Source organism: Neopsephotus bourkii, unplaced genomic scaffold (genome assembly GCF_033783945.1).
Source record: "Neopsephotus bourkii isolate Nb327-2 ecotype Australia unplaced genomic scaffold, CSIRO-AGI_Nbou_v1 NB_1488, whole genome shotgun sequence".
Classification (NCBI taxonomy): Eukaryota; Metazoa; Chordata; class Aves; order Psittaciformes; family Psittacidae; genus Neopsephotus; species Neopsephotus bourkii.
Window position 1 is genome coordinate 582,157 of NW_026901964.1, and position 16,658 is coordinate 598,814.

At 40.7% G+C, this 16,658-nt stretch overlaps 1 protein-coding gene across 2 annotated transcripts in view; it reads right to left on the minus strand.

The window, feature by feature from the left end:
• UGT8 (UDP glycosyltransferase 8) overlaps nucleotides 1-16,658 on the minus strand; it is a 42,489-nt gene that overhangs the window by 18,435 nt on the left and 7,396 nt on the right. For both annotated transcript variants that reach the window (XM_061369264.1, XM_061369262.1), the window contains exon 2: nucleotides 4,200-5,023. In XM_061369264.1, coding sequence (XP_061225248.1) covers nucleotides 4,200-5,021 — 822 coding nt within the window. In that variant the 5' untranslated portion in view covers nucleotides 5,022-5,023. The remainder of the gene's footprint in view (nucleotides 1-4,199; nucleotides 5,024-16,658) is intronic.

Genomic DNA, 16,658 nt, shown 5'->3' on the forward strand with positions numbered 1-16,658 from the left:
AAACACTTTACACTTGCATTTTGCAGCAAAGATAATTTCCAGTGCCCTCTGTCCCCTTCTCACCAGGGGCCAGGTATTTCCCAAGGTAGCTGCTCATAGTACCTGTTGGGTTTCTAACCCAATTCAAGGACATATCAGACTTATCATTGCCCAACTACTTATCAACTAAGACGCAAGATATAAATGCCATTGCAGAGGGTTTCCCCATTGTCTAAGATGTATGTTACTTGAAAAAGCCAGCTTTGTTCAGCTTTGCAAGATCCCTCTGAAGAAATATAGTAAGGAAGGGAGAGGAGCCCTTTGTTTCCTAATGGTCACTGCCAGTTATCTGGGAAATATGACAGGTAGCATCACATATGTAAGTCAGTGATGACCTTAATGGCTTGATATTCGGCCTGCCTTTAACTTTTGATCTTTTAAGGCTAATTCTGCTCACACTGTCCTCTATGCAATTCAAAACCTACTCTTTTTGGAGTTAACTGTACAAACCCTGGGGCCTTTCTCACAGCCATGTAAGATTTTATTCACTTATGGGTGATGGGTGCAGCCACATTAACCATCTCCTCGTCTTTCACACAGCACACTATGCAAGAAGCACCTTCCAAATACACATTCTTTAACCAGTGAAAATAGCACACTAACTACCACAGAAGATTAACTGTGCAGTGTCCATTGCCTACGCTACTAACTGTGCTGAGCTTTGTGAAGCTATCATCAGCCCTCCCACCACTATGAAATAAAGTTCCTCAGGTAACACTCAGCTTCATCCACCTGCAGCAGGGATTAGAAGAGCACAGGAGGAAACGTGACACCATTGTGAATTTCAGTCACTGCCTCTCTGTAAAGGGCAAGACTAACCCTGCTAAAGCGAGAAGAAACCTCCCGGCTGCCCACACCATGCTGTGCTGCATGGTGCCGCAGGGAGCCAGGCAGAGCCGTTATCTCCAAAGGAGCTGCTGCTTTCCTCATTGGCTCTTGGCTCCCGCTCCTCAGCATGCTGATCACTGCAACCGCACTGAAGGACACTACACCAAGCACAGCCAACATAAGGCCAGTGCCACAGAGGGATAGTAGAAAGGACTGCAGCCTGGCAAAGGCTTCCCAAGGCAACTGTTCCTAAACACATTTGCAGTTTGCGTACTGCAGCTGGGAGCTGCAGCTAAAACTGCCACAGAGTTGAGCAGCTGCTAAAAATCATGCATGCCACACGAGCTACTGCTGTTTCCTAGCCTATGCAGGGCAGTAAAGATACATCCCAGTAAAACCAGTTCACAGGTGATATGCAAGTTGCACAGCCAACATATAGGCCCCCGGGGCCTGCAGCCTGTTCCTACCACAGCATCATGCTAGCACAGCAGAGGCTCTGCACATACACTGTGCACACTCCAGCAGCTTAACTTTGACTACATCTACTGTGAACCCTGATCAGCGCATTCCTTCCCTCCCCCCCCCCCCCCCAAACACATCACTTAAACCATCCAAAAAGCCAAATGCTGCTACAGACCTCAACTTGAAAATAACAAACTTCCTCTGCTGATGAGGCATCAGTGGCACTGCTGAAGTACCTGGGTATTTTGTGTTTCAGCAAGTATTCTGACTTGAAAATAAAAAAAAACCCACAGATTTTTCTCCTAATCCTTCTCTACCAAAAAAGTAGACTAGGCTACTCAGAAGCAGTTTTAGAGAATGTAAGAGACGTGAAGGGCTTGTACTAGTAGCTTAAATTCACCTGTTAATTTCCAGGTAATCACCTGGCTGTTAATTTCCAGCCACATGCCCCTCTTCTTTGATGATCATCTCTAGACAGGAAGAACACTTTTGTTTACAAGACCAAGCACCTGAAGAGTCGCCATTTCCAGGCTAAAAGCTGCAAAAATAAATTAGCAAAGGATCCTACCTCAGAGATGCAGCACTAGCTGTCTAATTTTAACCTGTCACAATAAAATGACAGTTAGGAATTTTATCTAACTGTTCAGTAAAAGCAAACTGATTGCCTAACAATTTACCTACAATATATATTGTAGTGGATTATGCATAACAGTTTCAGCATGGACAAATTCTGTGCTAAAAGATGAACACACACACTTTGTCTCTTCTGCATTCAATCAAACCCCACACTTGGAACAGTGTAAGAATGAATTGCCCAATAAAACTGAAGAGAAGGTAAATAATGTCTTAGTTCACAATTATAGGTTGGGTTCCCCCCCACACTGTAAAAAGTGCTTGCCAGCATGTATTCTACCTGCAGGTCTATTTCAAGGTCACTGTCAGTCTGGTTATATTAAACATTTTACTAACTCTTCAACCTTCTTAAGTAGTAAGATATTTTAACAGGTTAACATCTGTGGTTCCAGAGTAAATTTAGAAAGTACACAGAAGTATATTCTTAAAAGGCTCCAAATATACATATGTGTGTACAAATATCTATCTATATACACACACCCCTTATCACAACACTGAGAGAAAACTGCTCCTTTTGTTCTGTCCACTCCATTTTATAAGAAGAAAGTACCTACTTTGAGGACAGGTAATTTTTTACCCTGTCTACAGAGAGAATCATAGCCAATATTAACAGAGTGACCAAATTTATCAGGTAACGAAGACATTTTTCTTCTCACTCAACAAAACATTGTTTTGGAAAACAAAGAGCTGAAATTCAATCCAACCTACAAGGTTTTGCTGAAGAGAACAGGCTTGTATTTTGTTTAGACAGCACAAGGCTACCTTTAGTCTGTTTACTTAGGGTATCTGTGCAGCCTGACACTTTCTAAACACAATCACATTAACATACACACAGGAAAAACATGTTACAAGCAATACTGTTATGGTCATCTCTGATGGCACCTTGGAGAACAGACAATAGTGTGTATTGGGATATAAGCCACTTGCATGTTCAGAGTGCAATGCAAGTGCCTGGTCCCACTCAGCTCAGATGCATTTCAAGTTGAGAAGGGAATTGGCTCAGTGCTCCACATCCTGCAGCCTGAATCAGAGAATCGTCTGATGTGTGCTGAACTGGTGACAAAAGGTACTGCTAAGTCAAGACTACCAACAGTGCAAAGAAGAAAAAAAAAACAAAAACAAACAAACAAAAAAAACCCACACACAAGCATACAAAGAAAAAAACCCACAAAAAACATCCACCCAAAAAAAACACATCCCAAACAAAATAAAATCAAACCACCAAAAACCTCAACCTTCTATGACCATTTTTCAAGCCAAAACAGATAAAAAGTAGGCCTGGCAGTTCCCATACAAAAAGCAAAGGGTGAACAAGGCATTTTTACAAGCAAATTGTTGAGTACTGCAGGTCTAGCTATCTATTTATTGCCCAGCCAGAAGTGTCCTTTAATAATCACCTCAAGATTTCTGTATGTGCACATAAACAAAAGTGTGACATGGTTTCTGTGAAATTTTTTTCTGCCTGTCACTCACCACTGTGCTGCTCTACAGAGACTTTCTTCCATATCAGGTACCAAAGATCACATGGTATATTGAAGTAATCACATGGTATATTGAATTAATTATTAATCTCCATCCAGAATTTCTGGAATCAATCCAGTCACTATCACTATTTCAGTCTGAAGTTTGGTACGTGATGCCAGTAAGTGCACAGTAGAACTCAAGTACAGAAGTGGTGCCATTTGTGCCAACTCACATAATCTCCATTTCCTGGCCTATACAGTTTCTTTCTGCTTATGTACACCTAGTTTAAAAGACATTTTTACATATCAAACTAAGGGAAGCAAACTCTGTATAAAAACACTAAGAGCAACAAATTATAGTGTAACATATCTGCAGGCTTCTTTAAGCCTAAGCAGTATTCATCCTATTCTTCCTTCTTCCCATTTGAACCCACACTTGGTTAGAAGCTACAGATGTAATTTTTAAGACAGCATGCACTTGTTTTCCTCTACTGTATCATTAAGACCTTACTTATGAGCAAAATACTTCCTGCAACCACAATAAGATCACATGGTGATCTTTCTGATGACATCATTCATTATGATGAGTTTGTGTCTGATAGCTCCCTTCACCACCACGCCAAGATCCCTCCAATGACTTCAAGGGGATATTTCACCAAGCAACAGTAAGAAAAACTAGATCCCATTTGAAATTCACTGTTTAAAAACTGACACTCATCATATGAGGTTAAATAAGATACCACAGAAATTACTGTAAAGCTCAGCAAACCTTACTTCTGGCAGAGGGCTGGCTGGTTTGGTTAGGATTCCTCCCACATAAACAACATTGGGTAGCGTAGGTCTTGGAAACTCCAGTGCTACATCAGTGCAAAGCATCCACAGGCTGGATCCATGAACCAAGTCATACATGGACCGCTCTGGCAGAACCTTGTATTTCTGCATTATTCTTTCATATTTTGGCAGAACCAAAAAACTGACTCCAAATCTTGAAATAAGATAAACGACAGTATTTTTAATCCTCTCAAACAGGTTCATGTGATCTGTAAGCAGCGAGTTAAATTCGGGGACGTAAGACAGGGGAGCTGGAGCACCCACTTCTGCTGGATACCAGAGGCCAGTGGAAAAAACAGCATATTTAACTCCTAAAAGATGAGCTATAACAAATCCACACATCTCATTGGGATCTACCAGCAGCAGGTCAAATTTTTCCTGTTTCAGAGCATGCATGAGGTTTTGGTTGCCAACAATCATGTCGCAGTTCTTGGAATAGTGGTCCAGGATGTCAAAGAGTTCAAGGGCTGTCAGTCTGCCAGAGAAGATACTCCTCATCTTGGACTGGAGAAAATCATCTGAGGTGCTGCTGTTAAAGATCCCTGGATAGCGCTGAAGTCTATAGTGATTAGATGGAGGAATCTCTCTGCCCTCAGAGAGGAGAAACACTGTCTGGTGACCTTGGTCATGCAAGGCTGATGCGAGAGTCTTGAAAATATAAAGATGGCTTTCAAACATAATTGGCGGCACAACCACAATTTTGGCAGCCCTTGCTATCCCAACAGCGCTCCACAGGAGAATGAAAGCTGGAGCGTACGGCTTCATAGCTGAAATGAGAAATCAAAGCATTACATCAACAGGAAACACATCTGTTTGCTACCTGGGAATTTCAAACAAGTTATTATGTGGCTGTCCCATGAAAGCTAATCACATCTCCACATTTCAAAGTGGTCAGGGGGTAGCAACAGAGCCATTGTGCTTCAGAACACAATTGGTATTTCTCAGTTTCCAGCAAGATCTGTGTTTTCTCCTCCTCTCCCTTTCCATCTGGCATTAAGGGTAAAGAAGAGACTTCTTTCTGCACAGATACCAATATGGTACCTGCATTACAAGGCAGGAAAAGCAACTGAGACAATGAAGTTGGTACTCTCCATGGTGACACTACATGCACCACTTCAGGATAATATATGCCATCCAACAGCTGTAAGGTTTTTAAGGCAGTTCTCAAAGTTAGATCCTGCTACATTTGGGATATATTTAAAAGGACAAGTGCATTACTGTTGCAATTTATTAAGCAATTAAGAAACTTGCTAAGTTCACCAATGCAAAAGCTGAAATCCTGTGTTCACATATAGAGCCAAAGGATGTACTGGTGATTTTCAGTGCATAGGATATGACTGTCTTAGAAAAACAATTCAGTCTTGTTCCCTTAACTGGAACTTCTAATACATCCATTCCAATTTTATAGTTTGGGAGTACCACACTTCACACTACTGTTAACATGGTTATGACTGTTTCTATCACAAGGTCTTGTTTGATAGTCACCCTCAGCTTTTGAGCTGTGGGTGACTCCTTCAAGCTGCAACTCTCAACTCTAAGAGTGACATTCTCCCCTGTTTTGTTTTCACAGAAGCCAGTGGCAATAGAAAAACACAAATTCATGCAATATTTTTCTTTAGTATCAACACTTATCAGAGACATGGGGTAGAAAGTCAGTCTGGCAGGAAGACGTTACTTTGAGCTTTCAGAAACTACGCTTTGTGTATGAGAACAAGTGAAATAACAGGAGTTAGAACTACATACATGAACATCACAACTTCTACTGAAGCACTTTTAGAAGTATTTACTTACATCAGTACTCTAGCACAAACTAATCTACGTTGGAAACCTCACTGCCATCCTAAATACGCACAGTTCCTGACAGTAGCAGGCTGCTGCAGAAAGGGAAGATACTTTCCCCTCACTCCTGTGTTTTAGTAAGTAAAGCCTGCAAAATTCTGTATGCACCAGATTAAAGTACATTAGAAGCATGAAGAAGGGATGGCAAAAAGCTCCTCAGTCACATTAACCCTCCTAGGACAGATAAACAAGCAGAAGACAAATTAAACAATCTGCTCTTTCCTCATACCAAAACAATCCATGTGGAAACTCGAGTTTGTTGCACTGTCCTTTTTAAGTAAGCACAACAGAAATGGGTAACACTGCTACTCAGTGCTTGTTATCTCCTTACAGTGTAGTCTTATAACCCTCCTTCAACAGATTGCTCAGGAGTTTATTTTTTTTAATGTTATATGGGTTACTAGCTCACGGACAGAGCATCTCGTATTTTTACTGTTAATACGTAATATTGAGCCTTCTGAAAGATTCTCCAGCTTCTGGAATTGGTTTGACTTGGAAACACTTACACTTGTGTTTGGTGCATACTTAAAGCTGAAACATCACCACAAGATGCACTGACTATTTAAAACAAGTTTCCCATGTGGAAAGTTTCTTTACTGAATTTGAAGCCGCCTTCACACTTGCCTTCAGAAGCATTAGCCACTGCCTAGGAGATTACCAACCATCATATAGAGAACTCTATCAGTTTTAAATTATCACCGTCAGCAGTGTGTACAGACACACATATGTACACATAAAAAAGTTCATTTAGGCAGATGCACCGGTGTTGGTGGGTTTTGGTTTTTCACTTTCCCAAGACAAAGCCCACAGCATGAAGATGCACAAGAAAACCTCCCAGTACCCATGAAACACAGAATGTATTGAGATCTCCACACCACTGCCACATTCACAGGCTGACATAGCATTCTGGGAAGTACTCAGAGATTTCACTGTTTCTAGGCACAAAGCTCTATTTTACAGAGATAACACTTCAAGGAAAGAGGCAGGTAATTACTTGCTGCAAATATCACCAGATATTTGAGATGTTCTCTATACCGCACCACTGCCATGGACATCAGGAGAGATATATTTGGGGTTTTTTAAGTTGCTTCAATTACGGTGTTGGAGCTTACCCTAAAATATGTCCTCCTTGGCAAACAGTAGTAAATTCAAACTAAACAGCAATCTTATTCGCTCTCCAGTGAAGCTGGAAAAAGCATTCTTACTGCATTAGAAACAGCCTACCTGCCAGCATGAAGGCCTGACCTGCCATAGAGCTTAAGGTATTAAAAATTGCCTTTTTAGTTTCAGCCTTGGATTTCACTGGAGGCTTTCTTGAAAACCACAGGATCCCACAGAGCTCAGCTGCCCTTCCAAGAGCTCCTGTTTGAAGGATGCGCCAGCACTGAACCCCGCTCACCATCCCACTTCATTCCCTCCCATCCAACTCGCAGGCTTCAAGCCACAGCAAAAGGCTGTGCAAGTGCAGAAGTCCATAGGCTTGGCAGAATGCTCAATGTAAATCCCAGCAAGCCATGCTCAGCTGTCCTCAACAGGGCCCCAGTGGAGGGTAACACTCAAAAGAGAAGTGTGGTCTTAAAATAATTAAGTAATGGTTGATCAGTGAAATATCCAAGAAAAATGATTCATCAAACCTGGAAAAAAAACCCTTACTGATTACATTCCCCATGCTATAAGCATTCCCACGGTATTAAGTTACTGCTCTTGTCAACAATAGCAATATTACAAAACCATGACTGGAGGTGTAGGATTGGGAAACTCAGAAACATTAACTGTTTCTACTAGCAGCATAAATCAAAGGTACCAGAAGCCTAAGGGCTAGTCATGATCCAGCAGGTTGCCAGATGCAGACATGCTGTACTTTGATCTCCTGACCCAACACAGGCCTGGAGCACAGCACAGGAAGATACAGTCCTCAGCCCTAAGGCATTATTTTGCACAGCCAGGGTTACGCACATACCACCAAGAGCCATGGGAACTACAGCTGTACTGCCATGCAATTATGACACTCCAGCTCTACTGTTTTCTATCCCCTCCCTCCCAAAGCAGCAACATTTTACGTAGAAATACCATTGGACATTTTACTTTTTATGAAGGTGGTATCAAGCACTATCCAACATGAAAATCTGTCACTAAAGCTACAAGCAATTTACCAAACATTAGTTTTTCTCCTACTCCTAGCTATCAGCACCAAGAGATGACCCATTATGCTGCCCCAAGAGTCTGTAGCTTGCACTATCTTCAGAACTGAGAAAAAAAATAATCCTGTCTCAAAAACATATTATTCAACTTTCCTTTTCAATGCAAGCATCTTAAACAGAGACAAGACAATGTATGTACAGGACCTGACAAGCCATGAAGATATTAAACACATAGTGCATTTAGAGAAATGCCAATTAAATGACATTTTTACTGGAAAAATAGCATTGGCCTTATACTGAACTTTTGGCAGAAACCTGCAGCCTCATCACTTCATCCCCTGGCTCAACAGAAGCAGGGAGCTTGGAAGGTTTGTATTTAGCAGGAATGAGGGCAATAAATAACAGCACTTTGCAAGCCAAATAATCTCAAACATAATTCCCACTGGGAGTGGGGAAGAGGTAGGTTCTTAGTGCCATCAGCAGGGTGACAACATGCAACAATGCAAGCTCAGGCTCAGGCTCCATCCCAGACACTCCTTCACTCCAAGGGTCCTCAGCAGTGAGCTCCTCCAGCACATCAGATATTTCCACCAAGACAGGGATTGCTGCAGAGGCTTGCCTGTTTCTGTGGGAATTTCTGATTCCGCTTATCTCCAAAAGCAATAAGCAGTGCCTAGGCAGAGGAAGCTATACAGGGGTCAGGAGACCTGAGGTGGTGCTCAGCTGTTAAGTCAGATAATCACAATCAGAGTACAGGGACTTCCCACTAACTTCCAGTCATATTACAACAATGAACTCCCAGAATCACTTGCCAAAATAAAAAGTATTAACATGCAATGCAACTGCTTCCTGTTTCTGAATACCAGGAGCATGAAAAATTGCCAAGCATGCTGCCAGAAAAAAGGAAAGAACACCCAGAGCCAGAGAATGGTGCATTTCTCCAAGATAGCTGACAGCATAAACAGTTTCTTCCCTCTATTTTAAGCCCTTCTACTTAGGATTTAATGGAGATTAAGACAGATTATTTTGGTGTCTTACCTGGTATACAACATCCTTTTATAAGACAGGGTGAAAAGAAAAATCCAAATTTTCCAACGTTTATTAAAAATCCAAAACCAAAGACAACCCACCAACACCCGACAAAAATATCACCAATTTGAAGCCATTACTACTTTCAGCCAAAGCCCTATAAGGAATGGTATAGAGGGACTAAAAGTGATGCAGAGTGACTTTATATGAGTGAAACCAATCACCAAGTGTAAAGAGCTCACGTACTGGAGTACAGCAAGAAAGAGTTAAATATTAAAGAAATACCAAGAGGTTAAACATTAAACCTATTCCAACAGCTTCTCCTAAAGTTAATGACCTACATGTGGGTTTTACTCAAATGAAAGAAATTCCAAGTTTGAAAGTGCATTACAGAAAACCAAGCACACCCACAGCAAACGGCTGAAGGGATTTTTTTAGCTGACCAGGACAGTTCTAAAATCCTGATTTTATTTTTTAATTTTAAAGAAGTATTTTTCCGTTCACCCAGAAAGACTAAGCAGGATCTAGAACCATAAGTGTGACTATACAGAAACTGGTGACTTCCAGAGGAAAATACAATGCAAAGGATCCTCCCCTCATTCACAAAGCCTGATACTTCAAAATTTGGCAATGTGGGAAGAAACAGAATGAGATTAATAGAAATTATATATAAACTTCTTAATATTTAATTATTACAATACTAATAGTACAGTAATATTCCAATCTAAAAATAGTTTTTAAATCATTCTAATTTATAATTTACATTAACAGTCAACTACAGTACTGGAATACATACTGAAGGTTTCATTCACTGCCAATCCTTAATAATAAGCAAATCACCCTGTAATTAAAACTTACAGGCATATTTCAGGGTTTCTTTTGTACTTTATACTACTCTGCCTACCTACTAATTTTTATTCTCACAGAAATAATCATTTTCAAGCCAGCCGTACCACTGTCAGTGTTTTCCTCTACTGTAACAAGATCTAGAAGCAAAAGCTCTTATGCACCTCCATACACAGCACATCTTGAATTCAAACTGCACAAATGTTTATCACTACTCAAAAAAAGTAAACAGCTCTTATGCACTTACACATACCATAACAATACAAAGAGTCCTTTTTATTCACTAGCAACACAACGCTCCTGACTTCTAAAACAGCAAATGGAAGTTTCACAGAGACCAAGTCCAGTGATGCTATTAGCTTTCTCAGATTCTTCCCTTCCTTCCAGCCTTTCTTAAGATTTGCTACTGCTGGTTGAGTTTACCTGGGCAACTTGGTGAGAAGACCACGACCTCTTCCTCAAAGGGTGCCATTCATACTGAACAGCAGCCTGCACTGACAGCAGAAGAGCAATCTTTCTAGCTGCTGCTCACTCTCACCTTACACAACAAGCTCAAATTACTTATTACAATTTAACAGATACCAGTACACATTAAAAAGGGCAGGGTTACCAACTAGACTTCTACCTCTGCAAACCCAAGAGTGGATGCTAGCTAACACTGAATGTTCAAACACAAAGATAATGATATATATCATGAGTACAATTATTCAAAAAGGGGGAAAATTTGAGATTTGTGCACATTTCAGCAAATCCAGCCTACCCAAGTTTGGGTAACATGCAGATTTATTACTTAACCTTGCTCACAGTATTATCCTCTCTTCATTGTCAGTTCATTACACAAAACTGAGTATTTTAGAAGGGAGAAGGCAAACCCTGCTTTTAAGGGCTTCAAACTCTCCAACATTTTATGTGATCTGAGTCAACTGCAATCAAAGGCAAAAAAACAACAGAAAATTGAGAGGGTGTGGAGGGAAGGAAGGAGAAGGAAGGAGAGAGAGAAGGTGTATTTTACCATCAATGAAACTGTTAATACAAGTTGCAAATCTGATGCAGTTTCTGCATAGGGAGAGCGAATCTACCACGCTGCCCACGGCAGGCTCCAGGCCAAGCTGCTGCAGTCGTCTCCTTCTCTTTCTCCAAATCCAACTCCAGAACAGTAATCCCAGCCACTCCTATCTTTGTGTAAGGCCAAAATCCAGAACCGTAAGTAGTGCAGAGTCACCTCAACAGCCAATCCCACCTTACCATGCCCAAAAGGAGCATTTACCACTGGTAAACATATATAGCACATTTCTTTCTTTTAAGATAGTATGTATTGTAGCCCTAAGAGACATAGAATCATAGAACAGTTAGGGTTGGAAAGGTCCTTAAGACCACCTAGTTCCAACACCCCTGGCATGGGCAGGGACACCTCCCACTAAACCGTGGCACCCAAGGCTCTATCCAGCCTGGCCTTGGACACTGACAGGGACTGGAGCATTCACAACTTACCTAGGTAACTCATTTCCAGTGCCTCACCACCCTAACAGGAAAGAATTTCTTCCTTATATCCAATCTAAACTTCCCTTGTTTAAGTTTTAACCAGTTACCTCCTTGTCCTATCAATACAGTCCCTAATGAATAGTCTATCCCCAGCATCCCCATAGCCCCTCTTCAGACACTGGTTGAAAGCTTGATCAGAAAACGCTAAGTTGTGACTGAAAGACCACTGGTTACTGAGAGCACTGACAACTCCCTCTGAAGAGCACATAAGCAGCTGCTGGCTGTGGTTTACTACTGCTTTTAATAAAAAAAGGAAGCATTGATGAGGAGAAAGAAAAGAGCACAGATCTCTGATTGTTACCTGATGGGTTACCTGTTTTACTGAAGCTCCACTTCTACCCTGCATATCCAAAATCCCATTAACTTATTTTACATGCAAATCTGTTTGCTTTAGCTGTTATTAAACAGTTTTACAGATAAATCATGGTATCCAGCCTTCACAGACCTGTAAACATTTCAGTTAAACAAATACAGAACCAAGCCCTACAATGCTAGTTGCATGATAGTTTGCCCTGTAAGCAAAGTATTTTATCAAGCCTAAGATAGCAAGGAATGACTAACAAAGAGCACTTACAGCTAAGTATAAAGCTAAAAGAGGAAGAAAATATTCCAAGACAAATAAAAGGTCCTCTAACGCTAATTATGGGGAGACTGAGTTCTTAAAAAAAGAAAAAACAGCTAAGATTTGGTTTGGGTATATGCATCAGCCACATGCAAGCAGCTGATATTAAAGACAAATATATATACGTACACACAAGCATGAATACATTGCATTGATTCAAAACTGGGGAAGGATGAACAGAGAAAAGAAGAGGTCTTTCTTTCTATCTGTGACATCCTCCAAGACATCTCCTGAAACAGTATCAAGCCACATCAGTTTGGGTTCTTTTTTTCCCAAGCACCAGAGTAAGGAATGCTACCCATGTGAGGAAAAGCACTGACCAAATTATGTGTAACAGCAAGTCTCAGAAGATGATCAAATTACAATAGACACAGGAAGATTTTAATTAGTGGCTTAACAAACAGTAAGACCATGTTCTTCAAGCTGGAAGTACAGCTTGACTCCTAAACCCTTTAATCTGGCAACTGTAAAATATGTTCCTAACTTACAGTATCACTTACTGTACTGTGCATATTCTGTAGGTAATAGGAAATATTACTACATAATCCTTTAGGAGCATTAAAGTAAATCAGGGCATAAGATGACTTCAGGCAGCAAACTGCAGTTTAAGAAGCAATTGCTACTAAGCAACCCTTGTGCTGTGAAGCAGAGGAGAGCATCAGAAATGTGTGAAAACACAGAGCCTTGTAGGGGCAAACCATTATATTATCTCGGAAGAGTCTCTGATAGAAGGCACTGCACAACCTTTGATTTGTCTAAGTTTTTCCTATCACACATCTTGTTACCAATTCTGAGGTAGTGCATGCTGTGATTGATGTGCTGCAATGTTTTAGATAAGTGGTAAGATTTGGCTTCTAATCACATGCTCTCATTTCATTCGAATGAATAAATTAACAAATTAGTAGAAATGATTAGTCAAATGTGCGTAAGCAAGGGTTGGTTTTGCATTTATTTTGTAGTTTCTTGAACTACAACTACATCATTCTATTCAACGACTAAAAAATTTCAGTGAGTCCCATCTACAGATAAAAGAGAGAGCAAGATTTACAGGCATTGCCATGTCATCTGTGAGAGTTATTCTGTGTCAGTTATTCAAACATCAAAAGAGTTAAGAGAGAATCAAAAGGATATGCAATTTATTAAACCCCTTCTAGTCAAAACCTCTTATGTGTGCAACAGGTTTTATCACACACTGATGGATTTTACCTAAGCCTTTGTACTTGAGAGTTGCAGAAAAATGATTTTCAAAGTCCTCACTCAAAAGGTAGCAAGGTAGACAGAGGAGGTAGTTCTCTTTAGAAGTACAGGTTTTACAGTTAGTACATGACATATATTCAATAGACAAGCTAGCAGACAGATCTTTCAAGAGGTTACATGGAAACAGAAAAGAGTTGTGCAAGGAATAATGTCCTATTAAGATGAATTTGTAGCAAATGACCAAGTTGTAACATTTTCTGTGGCACTTTGCCCCTGGCTTTCTGAAAGAACAGCTTTAACTTGATGATCTTAAGGTCCTTTCCAACCCTAACTATTCTATGATTCTATAAATGAGTCCTCAGAAGTTTCGGATTGTTTCCCGTAAGTATGAAAAGACTGATCATATCTAGAAAGATTAAAGATCTACAAAAGTTATCTGTATTAGTCTATGAATCTAGAACTAGATTCTAAAGTTATAACATTAATACATTCAACCTTTTCAACAAAGGTCACTTATAAGCCATAGCAAGGCCCACATACTTTCAGATGATAGTAATGCAGTACTAACAGCATCAGTCAAGAAGAGACTTACCTAAGAATAAAAGATTAAAGTCTAATTAAATGTTTTCATAATGTGAAGTATGCTACAACAGGGCCAAGGTACATCCCCCTTCACAGGACTTGCATTTCTACATACTTTATGCACTAGAACTAAGCAAACATTATTCAATTGAAAATCCAATAAATACTTCACTGAACGACACTATTATACCGGTATCCATTTTCAAAACTGAGCCCAACTAACTGCATGAAACTAAATTTCATGAAGATTTTACGCCCTGTGAAACACTGAGGTTCACAGACCTACCAGACAGGCATGTGAAAACAATTCAAAATGCCTCAAGAATACGTTTTCATAAGGCAAACCAAGAGAGCAAGAAGAGCAAGTTCTCTTCTATCCTGCTGTGCATTAGGCAATTTAAACAGGGTATTTTAAAATCCTTATAATCTATAAATCTTTTACTTTACATAGCTAAGCATTTGCAAATACTGTATCCACCTGTCAATGTTTTGTTAAAACTGAGAGCTACTGCAAATTCTTCTGTGAGGCTTAGCCAGAAGCACTGCATGAAGAAAAAAAACTATCCTTTCTGCTACTGGCCTAGGTCCAAAGCAGTACAGTGAGACCAGAGCAGGCTCCTAGCCCTAGCACCTCTGCAGCTGCACTGCATCCCCAGAACCAGAAGGGATGAAGGCAGAGAGATATACATCAGCAGGGCAGCTCAAATTGGGCTGTGCTTACTGCTTCAGGCCCTGCACCATAGCAAACTTCACCATGTATACACATGGTGCTGTGACTGAGCTGATGTGCTGTCCTGGACCTCAGGAGGCACAGTGCAGCAACCTGAGAAACAAAAAGCCTTCTCCAAAACCTATGTGGCCTTCAACCAAATGTAATTTTACTCAGTGTGCGACTCATATTCCTCTGCATTGGCATTATTATGCAGTTTCTTCCTTGCTGTCCATGGTTACTCCACCCCCAGCACCTTGGAAATATAAATGCTGACTACATATAGTGAAAAAGCCAGCTATTTGAAAGCAAAACACGTTTATTCCTTGTGGAGAGATTTATCTACTTCATCCAAAACAATGCAAATATTTTTTCTGACTAATTATGCATCCTCTTCACTTCTACTGTGGTTTCAGAGAAGATGCAGTATTTTGGCACCAACATACAAGCCCCTTGAGAGCGAGTCCCCTCAACATCTGGAGACCTTTCCTCCAAGTACCAAGAGCTAAAAGCAGTGTTTCACAACCTGCTGCAGCCATGCTGCACCAGAAAGAAACCAACCAGAAATATTGTTGTGGCATCAAGGGGTCAGGGTATTAACACAGAGAAGTCCATAAGCCTGCACCACATTCCTTACAGACACCAACGTTATACAACATGTCATTCACTGGCTCACGAACTGCAGCACTACCCTTGCTGTGTGACAGTGCACTGCGCAGAAGAGTCCAGTAACAGTAACTTCCTCCAATGTGTTTCATGCTGCAGGGTCACGAACAACAGAAGTTAAGTGCACACAGAAAAACTTCACCTGAAGAGAGCGGGGGGCATTGAGTACCACAGCAACTGATGGAGACAAAGATGTCTGCACTGAGGGGTCAAAGCTGCCCAGGAATCCTTCTCTTTCAAAGTGGCATCAAAAAACAGGTTGAAATACTGGCTGAATGAAGAATCAAAGAGGAAAAAAGGAAAAAGAAAACCAACCTGACTCTGCCTGATTTTAAACCAATTTTTAAACATCAGTGTCAGATTCTCCTTTGATAAAGGATTCCAAAGAAGGGGCTGGAAGAGCTTTGTTGTAGTCTTAATTTGCTGGTGCAACAAATACAGCATAATAGTTTGTCCTGGGTTTAGCAGCAGCATTCCTCCCCCCAGTTTCCCCCTCGGCATGACGTGCTGTGGTATGGAATACCTCTTTGGTCAGTTTGGGTCAGGTGTCCTGTCTCTGCTTCCTCCCGGCCTCCCCTCCTCCCTGGCAGAGCATGAGACTCACAAAGTCCTTGGCCAAACCAAAACATCACCTCTATCAGCTTTGTTCCCAGCCCGAAAGTCAAAACACAGCACTGCACCAGCTACCAAGAAGGAGAAAAAATGACTGCTGCTGCTAAACCCAGGACATAGTTCTATGCTACCATCACACAAGCATGAATTTTGCCTTATGAACAAGCCTCAGGATCTTAAATGACATGAGTTTTAAGCTTAAAAACATTTTACTGGGATTTTATTTGAACTTTAGTAATTGTTTGGAGGGATGCTTCATTTTCCACTACTAGCTTCAGCTTGGTACAAGCTCTCCCTGGTCACACCATCAGATGACACCTACAAGCACTGAATGAATTTCTTTGTTCGGTTTCTGACTTCATCTTATAGCAAATAACTACAAGCCACACAAACAGAATCACAAGGGAAACTATAAGAGGCTTGCTTCTGCAATGGGAAACGCAACTTTAAATAAAGTTACAATACTTGATTTAATAGTGTTTTTTGCGCTTATTCAGCTCAATTAAAATACTGAATTGCTCAAGACCGTATGCAGCAACCACACTCACCAACAACATTCAGCTTCTTCAGCCTGGTTTTGAAATTTACAGGTAGGGTTTTCTTGAAGCTAATTATTG